Consider the following 16,755-nt stretch of genomic DNA (forward strand, 5'->3'; position numbering starts at 1 on the left):
TTTAGAAAGAGCAAATGTTAATGGATGTTTCACAGGGTGGAAGGGGAGGAGGGGAGGGGGGGTTGGTTAGTTTGGGGATAAAAAAAACATCATGTTTTCAGTTAGAGGACCTTTCCAACAGCATGTTCAAACAGACAAGGTTAATGTCAAGGTAAAATTAGATTTTGTACACACACGTTAGAGTGAGAACCTGTACCAGGGCTCTCAGACGCTCATTCACAAGCCAACCATGAACAGTTCTGAAATAAAAATGTATTTCGAGATTTCCCACAATACCAAAACAATGCATACTACATTAAGGGTCTTGAAACAGTGGATAAACAGTTAACTGTAAATCCATGGTAATCATCAGCACCCAAATGTAGTGTGCCAGTTATACTGGGAAATACTGACATGTACAGTGCTGTATATACTGGTAAATGGCTATAATTAATACACAATATACAGCCTATATACAATATACAATATACAACACTGTATTAACAGTGAAACATTTTAAGGAACATAAAACCATACCTGAGCCCCCCTTTATACTGGCACCAGACTGGCTGCTCTGCACTGTGACACCATTTTAAGTGCCGCTGTGCTGCCTTGGAGCTTCGGAACCTGTTCCTAAGGGAGCTGTTAGCCTTGGGCTAAGCTTAGGGGTGGGCAAATCATCATGTGGTGGTTGTCTGGCCGGCTAACACGTACTTACAATTCTAGCCAGATCTGGTAGCCCAGCCCCTCTGTTCCAGTGTGACACAGGTTTGGACCGCACACTCACGGTGGGGGCTTTTACAAACTGAGCCCCCAGCTGCCCGTACACAGACCCGCGGCCTAATCTGCCAATCAGACAATCATAAAGATTTGATCATTAAGTGTGTGGAGGCGGTTTGCCTCAGATTCTCAGCATGGATGTGAGCATGTTGCTCGTTAAGATTATATTTAGAGAGAGAGAAAGAGAGGGAGAGAGAGAGGGAGAGAGAGAGGGGAGTGAGACGGGGAGAGAGAGAGGGAGAGAGAGGGAGAGGGGGGAGTGAGAGAGGGGGGGAGAGAGAGGGAGAGAGAGAAAGAGAGGGTGAGAGGGCAAGAACGAGAGAGACTGCAGGAGGTCTGCCACACCTCTCCTAAACATAAGACTAATGTTGTGATTCGCAAAGCACATATCTTTTAAAAGAACTAAATAATAACTATCAGTTGCATAACTATGAGGTATAAATATCTGAGTAAAAAAGCAACCAATAAAGGGAAGCTGGTGGAAAATTATATTTCCAAAATGAAAAGGTTTATGCGAGCACTATATATGGAGTGTATGACATAAACCCTTCATGTACATATTGTTACTCTATAAAACTGAGCTCCAGCAAGGACATCTCGGCTCCTCCCCATCATCTGTTCTCTGACCCGACACACGGAAACTCTTCTCTCCATATGTTTTACTGCAAACATGTTGAGATAATTTCATAACTTACTGAACTGAACCTAATTCAAGTTTTTACAGCCTCAAATAAAAAAATTAAAATAAAAAAACTATCTCCTTTGGAAAAAAAAAAGCTTGCACTGAACAAATTGAAATTGAATTGAACAGAATTGAATTTCTCAGTCCTGCAGGTTCACTGCTGTTTCAGCACCAGTCCTACCAGCCAACTTGCACAGTGTGGCCAGACTACCGCAAAGTGGTGTTTAACCTGCCCATAAGCATCAATTATCCTAATTAAATAAAAGCTGTGGACATTTATAAAGTTAGCGCACTCACATTGAGAAAAAATAAGAGTGGTAAGAACAAAAGTGGGGAAGAAAACTTCAATACCCAAACGCAGTAGAAGCAAAAATATAATGCCGAGTGTTTTGCCTGCAAAGGTCTAGGATCCACAGCGCACGCAGTCCTCTCTAGGTCATGCATTGTGCTGGTATCTCCACTCTACGTTTCCACCGAAACATCTCTGAAACAACCTTGACCTGTAATTCATTTGAGAGCCGCAGTAGTTAATTAAAAACTGTGCGGAGCGCCGATAGGTGGGCGTGAGAATAACGCTTGATGTTAGAGGGCATTCCCCCACCCCCGCCCAATCGCTCCCCCCCCCCCGCCCTGCTTCAGCAGTTTATTATTGCTTACTCAAGCCACCCACCCTCCCCGGCTCAGACACTGGCAGTCTCAGAGAGACACACGCGCACTGGGCGGTTCGGCCTGGCCCTCATTTGTAAACGACGCGCCTTTTAGGAGAGCGCCGTTCTCCAGCGCCGCCCCGGCACAGCTTGGGAGCCAATTACAGTATAGGCAGATGTTTAGGGAGCGCGGCGTGTGCCATAGGGGGAGAGTTATCCACAGGACGCGTAATTGCAGCCTCCGTGCGGCTTTCTAAAAATGGCTCTTCCCACGGAGAGCGAGAGAGTTTGCCCTCTGGGCTGCAGTACAAGTGTCGTCCCCGCCATCTCGTTTCAGAAAGCTGCTTTGTTTTCCCCCTCTCTCTCTCTCTCCCCGTTTGGTGCGAGCGTTCGCTGAAAGACAAGGTGGATTTGAGTTTGTAACAGCTTATCACACCGAGGATGAACCGCCTCAACCCCCGCCCCTCCCGCCAAACCCCACCCCCCCCCCAAACAAAAGCTGCCAAGGCATAAATCCAGGGCAAGCTGCCAAGGGTGCTTTAGAAAAGGCAGCGCACTGTGGGGAGGAATAAAAAGCTGCCTCCCCGAGGTTATTCTCTCCCCTCTGCTCCTGTGTCACCTTTCCCAAGATTGCTCTGGACCAGCGATGCGTCTATTGCCCCGTAAATTCATCCCGCCTTTATTGCGTGCGCCAGCGGTCGGGAATTTCGGACGCATCGTTCCTTCGCCGCGGCCCGAGGCGTCGCGCGACGTCCGGTCGCGTCTCCGCGAACGCGCTGCGTTCCGCTTTCCACCGCGCGAGCTGGTCAACGCGAGAGCCGTGCTTTAGTGCGAAAACTGCGCGTCTGCCAATCTAAAGCAGTGGCTCCTCACAGGTAGGCAATGCAAGGGATTATCCCGTTCACCGGGGAGGAGAAGGTTGCAGGGAATAGTGCCAGGCTGCCATGGTTACCACCCCTACACTTCACACAAGTTCCACAGCGGCCTTATTGACCGCTGTCTGTCAAAGCCCCGGTAAAGAACCTCGCCGCAAAGAAGTGGCATCTCATACAGTGGCGGTTTATTTCAGCCAATCAGAAGGTGAGGCTCTCCACAACGAAACACTATGATTAATTCAAATCAGTGAGTAGCTGGTAGTTGATGGCAGCTTGAGCAGTCTTAAATACATGCCTCCTTTTCTGACATCCCAGGGTCCAGGCTATGAAATGGAATTGAATAATTGAGTAATTTATGAAGCCTTTCTTCTGTAACCTCTCAGGTACGGTGAGACAGATCGACTATGCTAAATCGACGATGCGAAACTCTGCTGATTTTGTTTCAGGACAGAGTCTAGGGTACGGATTTGTGAACTACGTGGATCCAAAAGACGCAGAGAAGGCCATCAACACACTGAATGGCCTGAGACTCCAGACAAAAACCATTAAGGTAAGCAGAGTGGAGATGTGTAACCTGTATTCCAACAAAAGCCACTACGTTTAACTAGGGAACAGCTGAAGGACATGCATTCCATTAGTGTATTATTCAGAAGTCTACACATTCTATGGACCTGAAGGCAGTGGTAGAATACATTTTTTTAATTCTTGTTTATCTGTTACCTTGGCACCAGTGTTTTGTCAATGTTCAAATCAAATGGTTGTAGACGAGACGGACATTATGCACTTTCACTTAATTCTGTTTGCACTTAACCATCCGCAGATTACTTATTCTTTGCTACAGGTTGTGGCAACAGACCTTGCAGCACACACTGCTATATATTTCATCTCAGCCCTCTGGTATTTGTCATAATTAACAGTGCAAACCTTGTCTAATTCATTCCATGCCTTTGGTTTTTTAAAACCAATTATTACCCAGATTTTGGGCTGGTTCCTTGTGGCGGGGTCCTTCCTGGATTTGGGGAGTAGAAGTGGAGAGAAGATAATGGTTTCTCTGGACACACACACTGCCATTGGCCAGTTAGCAGCCCACCTTAGGGGCTGTCAATCAGTATCAGCGCTGGTTGTAGACCTGGGGCTCCATCCACACAACGGAACATTGTCTTAACAAAACGAGCCACACAGCAACACCATGCATGTGCTCTGTTTGACTGATCACCATCTTAGTGAAAGTATTTGCTTATTCTATAATGTTGTGTTGTGAAATTTCATAGAATCTGCAAGTTTTTTTTAATTTTTATTAATCACTCATATTCACAGTCTCATTTCTGACATAACGACTCTTTCCAATATGACAGTAATCATCATATTTCTACCTTCATAAGGACAGTCTCACTAATTATATGTATATATTATGTACGAAGTGACAGGGGGGAAGACCTCAGTGCTCTTCCTGTTGACTTCATTGATCGCGGAGCAGCAGAATTGATCATTTTTCATGGTTTAATTAAAGCAGGTGAATGTTATTGATGGAGAGAAACTGAAAAATGTACAGCAGTGAACTGTCTCTCGCGGCAACACAAGTGGTGTAAAACCTACCCAGTCTGGCTGGGACTCAATCTTCATTTGGCCTTTGTGAACAATTAAAGGCAAGAATCATGTTTTCTCTACAAAGACAAACAGTTTGGCATGCTCAGCAAGCACAAAAAAAAGCTAACGCACCAAACTGAGCTCATGAGGAGAAAGCGAAACACTTGAGTTTGCTTGTAAGTCAAACTTAAGGACAAATGTTGATTGAATACAAGCCTTTGTCTCTCAGCAAATGCAGGACATGGCAGCCAAGTAAAAAAAAAAAAAAAAAACAACTTCAGGGAAGTAAGGCTTGAGTCAGCAGCTACGGATTCAGAGAGCAAACCAGAAATGCCATTTTGCTACTGCGTGAATCCCAACTTCCCACAAGTAATTTCTCATGTACCCCCAAATCCCAGCGTCTCCCAGGCGCTGCTTATGGGCTAAAAGGACACAAATCATATTATATCACTTTTCACTGGGAGTGCTGCGTCCTGAGCGGCCTACTTTGGAATACTGCTTTATCTTTTTAAAATTTTGTTGCAGAAGTGCTTTCCCCCGGTGCCGTTTGTAGATGTGCCCTTGTCAGCTGGCGGCCGGCTTGACCTCTCCTCAGAAATCAATCCCAAAGTGCTGGGTGCAGCCGACGCTCCCATCCAAATCAATGAGCTGATCTTATTTCCCTGGAATCAGTAGTTTTGGGGACGAGGACAGTGAGGTTACGCGGAGACAAACGCTGCCATGATGTCGGTGTGCGTCTTTTTTCTATTTGTTGGCTTCACTTGCAGGATTCAGGTGTGCATTTTCAGTCTTAGAACGAAAATGGCTGTTTTTTTGTTTCGTGTGTTCGGTGGTCTTACAATTCTAGCTGTCCTCGTGAATACGCCTACCAAAGAAAATACAAAATAAAATCCTTTGATGACAAGAATGAACATAAATATCCAGTTTGTATTCTTCTTTAAGGACAACAAAGCCAAACATATGGATGAAGTGAACACAACCTGCTTTTGAAGAACGCAGAGACCGTTTCCTGTGAATACGTTTTCAGGATAGATAGCGCATGAGCTGGGCACGCTAGGCGAAGCGGGTCTGTACCGAATGCCGTCATTAACATTACGCACCGCTGGTAATGATCCTGCAGCAGAGATGTGAGATTGCAGATCATTTCCTTTATATCGGACGCGCAGCCCCATTAAGACGGATTAGATCGGCGTGGGAAACCGGGGCGGGAGAGAGATCCATTAACGTCGCTCGATTGATTGAGCAGAATCGTTCTGCGGGCACTGCTCGTATCCTACTGGTGCGGGTCGGCCATTTGTGACCGCGCGCTACACCCCGCGTGATTGCGTTGTACATCGGCGAACTGTGTTCCTGCATTCTGCGGTCAATGACATAAGTGGTACCGCACAGACCGTGGAAGGGGTAAGAGGTAGTCGGAATGAATACAGACGCAGTTCCTGCCGGAGGACGCTACCCCAAGAAGATTAGAAATGGGATGTTATACCCTGTTTAAGTCCACAGAGGTTGTGGAATAAAACCCTTGAACAAGCAATATGTCTTTATCCCACATAGTCCTTTGGGTATTTCTTGTTTAATCTACTTGACTTTTTTGTATGTCAAAAAAATCCCATCCTTTTTTTTCAGTGCATTTAATTTCATTATTTCCATCGCTGCCAAAGCTTGTAAATCCCCAAAAACCTGTACACGTTGCGTTCCTACTCCACGTCGTGGAGTTAAAACGTTGTGACATTCCCTGCTGTGGTTGTTTTTTTTGTTTGCGCGTCAGGTCTCGTATGCCCGCCCAAGCTCGGCCTCCATCAGAGACGCCAACCTGTACGTGAGCGGGCTGCCCAAGACCATGACGCAGAAGGAGCTGGAGCAGCTGTTCTCCCAGTACGGACGCATCATCACCTCCCGCATCCTGGTGGATCAGGTGACCGGTGAGTCCAGACCCCGCCGTCCGCTCCTCGCGCCTCCCCGCCTGGCCACTGAGGGCCGTCCTGCCTCCCCTGGCCGTATACGCTGCTCCACCTCCAGGGTGGTCCTGCCTCCCCTGGTCGTACCCGCTGCTCCACCTCCAGGGCGGTCCTGCCTCCCCTGGGCGTATACGCTGCTCCACCTCCAGGGCGGTCCTGCCTCCCCTGGGCGTATACGCTGCTCCACCTCCAGGGTGGTCCTGCCTCCCCTGGGCGTATACGCTGCTCCACCTCCAGGGCGGTCCTGCCTCCCCTGGGCGTATATGCTGCTCCACCTCCAGGGTGGTCCTGCCTCCCCTGGCCGTACCCGCTGCTCCACCTCCAGGGCGGTCCTGCCTCCCCTGGCCGTATACGCTGCTCCACCTCCAGGGCGGTCCTGCCTCCCCTGGCCTTATACGCTGCTCCACCTCCAGGGCGGTCCTGCCTCCCCTGGGCATATACGCTGCTCCACCTCCAGGGCGGTCCTGCCTCCCCTGGGCGTATACGCTGCTCCACCTCCAGGGCGGTCCTGCCTCCCCTGGGCGTATACGCTGCTCCACCTCCAGGGCGGTCCTGCCTCCCCTGGGCGTATACGCTGCTCCACCTCCAGGCTCACCGGCCCGAACATTCAGTTCAGAGGGAGAGCTGTCCGCTCGGTGGAAAACACTAGCAGTCTGGTTCGCAGAACTGAAACAGGTTGATTTGGCAATACAGTCCCCGACCCATTCCCCAAAAAAGAAATAAGAATTCAGGTGAAGGTATGATGAAAATGTGTTTGCAGTACAATGGCTACATCTGGATTTCCTCACTGTCTTTGTTTGCTCCTATATCTTCCCGTGGCCCGGCAGAAAAGCGCTTAACGTCTATCTTTTTTTTTTTCCTAATTCAAGCATCTTCTTGGATATTCTAATATTTCATTTTATTGAATATCCTTGAATATCCGTTACAGTGTAAGTTTCAGCATAGTCGAATAGACCAGAAACTCATGACCTCTAAAGGGTACAAAAATGAATGATCAGCTCTTATACTGCTTTCCAGTGGGGTTGGATTTTGGGGCTTCACAAGTTTCCCACCGGGAAGGTCCACATGAACACTGTGTTATGATCATATCAGGGTAATCAGGATTCTGCAACATAAATTGGGCAAGTTGTGACTTCGCTCTTGCCAAGATGGTTGACCAAAACACAGAACTGCAAGAAATTACATACAATAAAGCTCAATGTGAACAACAGCTATACATTTGAAACACACAGATAACTATAGTACTACAGCATTCAATTGGTGGTATTTGCATTCCTAATCCCCTGAAATAGCCAAAGATTGCTTGCTAATACTAGCAGGCCAACAGCTAGCTAGAAGCCACGCGGCCTGACAGGAACAGATGCTCAGCCACACATAAGGCACATAATCCACACCTCCACCTTTCTTTTAATTTTCCAATCATAAAGCATGAGAACGTGAATGAGTCAGCAGGCCGAGCTGTGAGGTATTGCCGACTTGGAGAAAACTACAGCAGGGTTAGGAGGATATAGAGTTTAAATTTTTCAATTGGCAGAGTCTTGTCCCTGGTGGAGCTGAGGCACTGGAGTTGTTCTCCCATGTAGGGATTCAGGACATAGCCTGCACTGGTAATTGCGGCTAAGCCAATTTTAAGGTTTCATTTGACAAAGACATCGCCGAAGGCAAAGTTCCTCCTGAACTGCCTCCTCAGAACTTGGCTTTGAGATGGACCTCTCAGGTGAGCCAAGAGTAAAAACACACAGACCTGCCAAATTGCTGTCCATAAATATCAGCTCTGTCAAAATGACCTCCTCTTTACGGCTCCTGCAGGCTTCCTCTGTTTTTTTTGTTTTAACCGAATAAACTCGCTGGCAGAAATGTCAGTTTGGAATCCCAGCTTTGAAAGCTATGCCCTGCAGTGCATCCTGGATGAACAAACAGACTTCTGAGCCAATCACAATCTTTCCACTGGGGCCTGAACTGGATGCAGGGCGGACAGCCTCTGTGCTTTTATGGGAGCAGAAGACTGCTAGGAGATTTCCTGCCCGTCAGGAATAGAGGCTATTGGGCATGGTACCACAATAAAGATGACTCTGCAAGGCTTCTTCAATGGCCTGGCTATATCATTTCTAACTGTGTTTTATGCGGCCAGTTTTTATGTCCTTGGATTTAAACGTTTTTCTTGATTTAATGCGCTTAGAACAGCTCAAAAGGTTTTTTTTTTTTCTTTTTTTTACAGACGGTCAGCTAAATGCACACTTCTTCCTCACTCAGGTATCTCCAGAGGGGTGGGGTTCATCCGGTTCGACCGCAGGATCGAAGCTGAAGAGGCCATCAAGGGGCTGAACGGGCAGAAGCCGCCGGGTGCCACCGAGCCAATCACGGTCAAGTTTGCCAACAACCCGAGCCAGAAGACCAGCCAGGCCCTGCTGTCTCAGCTGTACCAGTCTCCCAACAGACGCTACCCAGGGCCCCTGGCCCAACAGGCCCAGCGGTTCAGGTAATGGGTCACATAGTGTACCCTTCACACACAGTGTTTCAGGTAATGGAACAAACATCCTTCACACACAGTGTTTCAGGTAATGGAACGAACACCCTTCACACACAGTGTTTCAGGTAATGGAACAAACACCCTTCACACAGTGTTTCAGGTAATGGAACAAACACCCTTCACACACAGTGTTGCAGGTAATGGAACAAACACCCTTCACACACAGTGTTGCAGGTAATGGAACAAACACCCTTCACACACAGTGTTGCAGGTAATGGAACAAACACCCTTCACACAGTGTTTCAGGTAATGGAACAAACACCCTTCACACAGTGTTTCAGGTAATGGAACAAACACCCTTCACACAGTGTTTCAGGTAATGGAACAAACACCCTTCACACACAGTGTTTCAGGTAATGGAACAAACACCCTTCACACGGTGTTTTAGGTAAAGAACACATAACCTTCACACACAGTGTTTCAGGTAAATAACACATACCATTCACACAGGTTACTGTTATAATCCATCTGCCTCCATAAAATAAAGAAATCATCCTTCGAAATGTATACCTGTGGTTTTATCTTGTGTCCATGAACTCTTTATGAATGATTTAAACTGGCAGGCTTTAAAAAAAAGACTGTCAGTATTGTACATAGTCAAGTCGACAGATTATGGATCTCTCTTTTAGGCCAGATCAATGTTCTCTGAGAGTGCTTATAAAGCAAGGTCTTTCTAAATATTGACCGTTTTCTTTTGCAGATGCCAAACAATTTCTTCGCTGTAGCTCCGTCATGGCCTTTCTAATCATTTTGATTTTGCGCTTAAAGCCCCAGTGTATTCTAGGTCATGAGTTATTAAGAGCTCAGTCATGGACCTGGACAGAGTTTTTAAGAGGCACTTTTGAGAAGCGCAGACAGTGTTCTCTGAGACAGCTTCTGGCAACTGTTTTGTAATGTGCCACTTTGGATCAGGATGAACACTTAAGCCTACACCATCAGGGTGTGTGTGTGTGTGTGTGTGTGTGTGTGAGAGAGAGAGAGAGAGTGTGTGGTTGTGTGAGTGTATGCGAGTGAGCGTGTGTTTGTGTGTGTTTTCTTTCTTCCAATGTCTGCCCTACTGTTGTCATGGGAGACACTGCCGGTATAGGAAGAGTGTGCCTAAAAAGTGACACCTTTCTTCATGAATCAATGATTTGCAAAAAAAGGTATTCATGCAAATGAAAAAGCCTTTTCATGCAAAACTGACAGATTTGCGAATGTGAAATGTTTTTTTGTTTCATGGCATAAGTGATGTTCGTTATCATTGTGATATACTGTGCCAATAGGTAAACACCACTATTGCAGTTTAAGGATAGCTTACTAAAACATATTTTACTCCACATCTTTTACAGATCTTTTTTTTTTTTCACATGACTGTTCAGGAAAACACCTGTTCTCCAATGTTAAAGTGAAACTCCAGTTCTCTAACAGTCAAACTAATCATGCCAAAGGAAGCCAAAGTATCTGTTCCATGGCCGAATTGTAAAATGCATTTAATCTCCATTTCAGGTTGGACAACCTCCTAAACATGGCCTACGGAGTGAAAAGGTAAATATCGTATGAATGTACGGACTGTCAGATCGTAAACATCAGGTGTCCAACCTGGTCTTCGCTCCCCGCTGAGCACGCTCCGATTGGACGTCACGCCGCAGGAGCAATGCATCATGGGTGGAAGGGGGGAGGCAAGGGGGGGCACTGTTGTGTCCATTTCTGCTTGGCTGGTCATGCTCCAGGTCTGTCCGTCTGAACAGCGGTCCTGCCAGTGTGTGATGCGCACTGGCAGTGTTCAGGTCACTGCCAAGTCAAACGTCTCCCGTGGAGAATTCAGCCATGAGGAAAAACCGCCCTTAACTGACCTCATCCCAACGCAGCCACTCAACTCACAGACAAGCCTTTTATTCGCTAATGTGATACCAATACTAAGTTCCTGGGGACCTGACCAGTCAACAGAGTAATCAGCCTGTAGATGTTTGTTCCACCTCCCCAGCCAATCAAGCTGCAGAAACACGCTGCGTCCAGAATGTAATGGTGGATATGATTGTTTGGGAAAGAGCTGGGTTAGGTAGGTATTGCCCTGTAAACACAGCAGACATAAATTGCCTGTTAATTGCTGGATTTACGTAAAGCACTCTTGTGGTTTCTGGTGGACGAAAGCCCTGATGCAGAGAAAGGTGTGGGTCAAGAGCATCGGTTTTCATCAGATATTCTCAGCCCTGGTGCTGGAGCACCCCTGTGTATGCTGTTTTTGTTCGAGCTGTAATTGAAATTCCTGAAGTATCAAGAGTTGTTCATTGTTTTTAATTAGAGCCATATTCTTGAAAGGACTTTTAACTATCCGGATCAATTCTCAGGCAGCTAATGATTTGGTGTTCTGTAAAAATGTGCCGTGGCAAATGATTCCTTCTGGGCGAGGTTACAGTGTGTATTGGTGAATTAAATGATAGACTCGGAGCTGAAGTCAGTGAAGTCCTTAATGCTGGAAGTGGACACCTGGTCATTGAAATTAAACCATGTGGAAAATGAAGAGTTCAAGGACAAAGAAAATGGTAATGAGCCAAGCCAACATTGTGATAAAGTGTGTTTAAGCACACAATTATGGAACAAAATACTCAGGAGGACTTGGATTTTCCACCTAGCTGGACTTGGAGAAGCATATTCTCTCCATCTTTTGTTCAGCCACTCCCTAAAAATAAAAAAGTGGTCTCCCCCCCCCGGTCCACAAGCCCAGGGTTAAATCGCAGTCCACCCCCATCACATGGTCATCCAGAGTGCAGTCGCCTCTCATCTGCTCACCCCTAGAGCTGATATAAGCTTTTTTGTGCAGGGCTGAGCAGGCAAGGCCGGTCAAGGCCAAAAACGCCAGAACTAAATTTTTTCTCCCAGCCCGGTCCTGCCCGTCGTTAGTGTACAGTACAGTGACTCTCCAAGGGCATGAATCAAACCTCTCTGCTGCTCACAGTTACTAAAAATGGAGCTAAATATTAAAAGGACTCTGCTCCCTTGGCTTTTATGAAATGTGCCCCTCCCCCTTGTGGTTAGAGAGTTGCTTCAAGGTGCCTCGGAGCACTAAGGACAGCCATCACAGTGGGTAGTCTCAGGGAAGCCAACTGGAGCGGATATATATTTGAAACGCTCACAGGGAGAGAATTCACGGACTCCTGCTCTGGCGGTTTTTGAGAGCTTGTTCAAATTTATGATAATACAAAAAAAAAAAAGCACGCCACAGTTCCAGGAAATCCCCGCAGATGTTACATAATATCCAATATGTGTTTGAAAAATGAAAGCTTCGTCAGCACAGCCTACCGTGCCAAAAACAAAGCAGCAAAATAAAAAAAAATACTCCCCTCAAAACAGGAGGACGAGAGCCTTTCTTACTGCTCCTCTACACGCGCGCGCACACACACACACACACATACACACACACACACATACACACACACACACACACACACACACATACACACATACGCATGCGCGAGAGTGCTTGCTTGCTCCCATTGGCTCTGTTGTCCTCTGGAGTCTACGCATGATTGCAGATCTATGGCTGTGCCCATTATTTCTCTACCCTTGTGTCATATCATGACTGGCAGCTATCTTTTAGTTTCTACATTTAAAATGAACCGATCAAAAGGCTGTCAAAAGGCACGATAGCTTGCGCCCATTTTGAGACTCCTGAGAGACTTCACCGCCCCGCCGGCGTGCGGTGTTGTGTACGGCCTAGGACTGCACTAGGATTGTGCTCTGTTGTGTGTTCTAGCAGGTTCTCTCCCGGTGTTGTGTACGGCCTAGGACTGCACTAGGATTGTGCTCTGTTGTGTGTTCTAGCAGGTTCTCTCCCATGGCCATCGACGGGGTCACCAGTCTGGCGGGCATCAACATCCCGGGGCACGCGGGCACCGGCTGGTGCATCTTCGTCTATAACCTGGCGCCCGACGCCGACGAGAGCATCCTGTGGCAGATGTTCGGCCCGTTCGGCGCGGTGACAAACGTCAAGGTCATCCGCGACTTCAGCACAAACAAGTGCAAGGGCTTCGGCTTCGTCTCCATGACGAACTACGACGAGGCGGCCGTGGCCATCGCCAGCCTCAACGGCTATCGGCTGGGGGACAGAGTTCTGCAAGTATCGTTTAAAACCAACAAAACACACAAAGCCTAATATCTCCACCGACTATAGAACAAAAACTTTATATAATACATATACATATTAGTTCAAATGTCTTTAAGTCTGTTACAAAGCAAAATAATTGATATTTAGCATCTGTGTTTCTCCAAGTTTTTTTTTTTCGTTTTGTTTTTTTATTACTAGTCTTTGAAACTTCCTAATATATTGCATTTAAATAGAGCTACTACAACAAGTTTTGTTTTTTGCTCGTTTCTTAATATTTATTTATTTATTTTTACACAGTGTGCTGTACTCTAATACTCCTTCAAAGAAGAAGGACATTTTTAAATGTTGCGGCTAAAGTTTTGTTTGGTTGTGATTTTGTTACTTACTGGTTCTGCTTTTAAAATGTCTCGTAAGGCGTTGTAAAGTGCATTCATTTGTATCTTCTCTCAGTGTCTTGATTTGCTTCGGTGTATTTGCCTGTATGTGACTAACAGAAAATACATACTTAAATCGAAGCTCTTTTCTTTACACATTTTCTGTTTTTTCATATAGACATTTTATTGTATTAGTTGGTTTATTGGTTGGCTACGTAATGTTGTGTATTGTAAGATTAACTGGAGATGACTTTTCATAAAGCAGTACCTTGCCAAAGAGCTAAGAACCTCTTTGATATGGGTTTAAAGAAGCATCTATTTTTATATTTAAAAAAAAAAAAAACAGAAGGAAAAAAACATTTGGAGCATCTTTTTACTGGACCTGGAACAAATATTTTGACTTGGATACTTTGAGAAATATCTTCGTATTACACCTTGTGAGCTTTTGAACTTTACCAGAAAGTTTGCAGCGGTCAAAATTTCTGGAGAGCTTTATGACGCAAGATACCTTTTGAGATCTTTGTATTATCTTAAGACTATATTAATGGCTGATGTTGGTTAATTGGTGTTGGTTTCATTTGTACAATCATATGTTAGTCGCCCAGTAATCCTGGGTACTCTTACATACTGCTTACGTGTGTCTCTTATTTTAAACAAATAATACAGAGTATGATTTTTGCAAAAGTGCATGTGAATTCTAAAAAGGTAAAAATGAAGTGAGTTTAAGGGGAAAATAAATCGGTTCTTCCTGTAGCATTCCCTTCTGATAGAGCTCGGTGTTTAGTGATGTACTTGCTATATTAAAGATCCATTTTGCCTGTATTAAAAATTTAGGGTTTTTACCTGCTTTTGAAAGAAAGAGCTAGACAAGTCTGCTGAAGCCGCATCTAGAGATGAAACATTGAAATGAAGATTTAATGTGACGTGGGTTAAGGATTCATTCTGAGCCATGTAAATAAGTCCTTGTTGTGTTGAATATGTGACTTTTTTTATTTTACATTTCAGTTTTTTGGAAAGTGTTAAGTCATTCTTGCTTTGTTTTTGTATCCAAGTATGATTTTTACATTGAGCCCTGTTGTGTGCCAATTATTTCTGAAAGTTGTTTACATTATGAGTTCAGATGCTTTATGTCTTGTTCCATGGACCTACATTGTATTGCATTTAACTTTTTAGTTTGACGTACAGATGGTCCAATTTAAGGTTTTCATAATACATTTTCTGTTTCATGTATAAATTGCATAGATAATATATATGTATATGGATGTAATCTTCAGTTTTTAAAAATTTGCTAACATTTTTCATAGACGAACCAAATGCATACAATCTGTCTTAATATGTAAAAATATATGCAGTATATTGATTCAATTACAGTGAGGGGAGGTAATGGAAGGATGAGCAAAATAGCGCTTGTTACGCCCCGTACTGAGCAGCGCGCTATGCGTTATATTTACCTTCGCAGCTGCTTTCCTGGTTTATTTCAGCGAAGGTCTTCTACAAACTTTGGTTACTCGACGTGCGCAGATGTGAATGCATTTTTTCCGTTTTTACTGTCCTCGGGAAGCATCTCGCTGCTTTGAACAGCGTCTGGAAAGCGTTTCGCTATCTTCACCGGTCCTTTCTGAGAAAGTTTACCACGGTACTGCCCAGCAAGCACACGTTCATCACCCCGATGTCCGCTGGATGTAACCAAATTCATAGTGACGACGTTGTATCCAGAGCGTTTGCTCACTGGCCCTACGTCGACGTGGCGGCTGTAGAATGCATCGGACACTGATATCCCAGCGATTTAAAGCCAGCGAGCAGCCGCGCTAAATGCTACACATGCGATGTACAGTAGGGTCAGTGAGCAAATGCTGTAAATAGCATGTAATCCCGATGAATTTGATGACTTCGCCGTGTGTTTACTGGGCGATTACGTGGAGATTCCGTGTTAATTGCCCGGGTGTTCAAGCATCAAACGTGCAGTGTCAACACAATCCAGCTCAACTTTATCTCTGAGCTCGAAACGTAAGGTGAATATTTACTTGAAGTGGTATGGTATGACTCAATCCGAGGCTGTAGGGATGGAGCACATCATTTTTTTGTTGAATATTAAAAAGGATGTACATGTTGGTTTAATTTATGTTTGAATACTTTGTATTTTTTCATGTTCAGTGCATCAATAAACAATTTGAAGGGAAAATCCAGTTTTCAGTTATTTTTATCTTTTTTTATTTTTGTTTTATCTTTGAATGATACATTTCGATATGTAATATTCCATTTCATTATTCAGTTAAACAGAGTTAGAGCTGTAGAAGTAAATGTCGCTTGTGTGAACAAATGTTCTGTTGCATTATTGATTCACATTGGCACAAAGATGCAAACAACAACAAACTATGAAATAAATCAGAGATGACAAAATCACAGGAAGTTTAAACCGCAGTGACATTCAGCATTCAAAATAGTAAATAAGCATATACAGTACAGTGACTATGACTTACCAAAACCATTCAAACAATACCTCCTTCATTTCCCTTAAGGACAAAGTACATGTGGTGGTTTGGGTTATTGCATGTCATTACATTACATTACATTACATGTTATTTGGCAGACGCTTTTGTCCAAAGTGACTTACAGTTGATTTAAACTAAGCAGGAGACAATCCTCCCCTGGAGCAATGCAGAGTTAAGGGCCTTGCTCAAGGGCCCAACGGCTGTGCGGATCTTATTGTGGCCACACCGGAGATCGAACCACCGACCTTGCGGGTCCCGGTCATTTACCTTAACCACTACGCTACAGGCCGCCATCAATGAAGTGGACAAATGCTATGCTATGCTGACGTATGAAGAAAAACATCTGAAGAAACAGATGATCGTTACACCAGAACACGTTCCAAGGGAAACACATCCACTGCTGCATGGCGGTTGAACAGGCTGTCGTATTTGGTCATGTTCTGTACCAACCAATTCAGAGCATTATCTAAGTCTGGGTGTTATTTTCCTCCTGCCAGAAATGTCCTGGTACACATCCATTTCCCTTCGATTTCAACAAGGAATCCAGAACCAAAAACCGTCAATCAGTTCAAAGCTGAACAGGCCCACCAGCATGTTTCGCAAAGAGGATCATGTTCTCTCCTTTTCTGAACCAAACATTTGACCAGAGAGTAAGCTTCACTCTTTTTTTTCTGATGACAAGTCATGGCCCATTGTTCTCTGTGTTGGGAGCTTTTTTCTCACTTAAAATAATTAGTCAGAAGGACGTGCTGACTAATTATGTGCTG

At 44.9% G+C, this 16,755-nt stretch overlaps 1 protein-coding gene across 4 annotated transcripts in view; it reads left to right on the forward strand.

The window, feature by feature from the left end:
* Positions 1-15,678, forward strand: part of LOC133130520 (ELAV-like protein 2) — a 43,120-nt gene extending 27,442 nt beyond the window's left edge. For 2 of the 4 annotated variants that reach the window (XM_061245161.1, XM_061245164.1), the window contains exons 4-8: positions 3,410-3,513; positions 6,316-6,469; positions 8,759-8,984; positions 10,524-10,562; positions 12,840-15,678. In XM_061245161.1, coding sequence (XP_061101145.1) covers positions 3,410-3,513; positions 6,316-6,469; positions 8,759-8,984; positions 10,524-10,562; positions 12,840-13,170 — 854 coding nt within the window. In that variant the 3' untranslated portion in view covers positions 13,171-15,678. The remainder of the gene's footprint in view (positions 1-3,409; positions 3,514-6,315; positions 6,470-8,758; positions 8,985-10,523; positions 10,563-12,839) is intronic. The other 2 variants (XM_061245163.1, XM_061245165.1) reach the window with 1 other exon arrangement.
* Positions 15,679-16,755: the final 1,077 nt, after the last annotated feature.

This window comes from Conger conger, chromosome 6, assembly GCF_963514075.1.
Source record: "Conger conger chromosome 6, fConCon1.1, whole genome shotgun sequence".
NCBI classification, from domain to species: domain Eukaryota; kingdom Metazoa; phylum Chordata; class Actinopteri; order Anguilliformes; family Congridae; genus Conger; species Conger conger.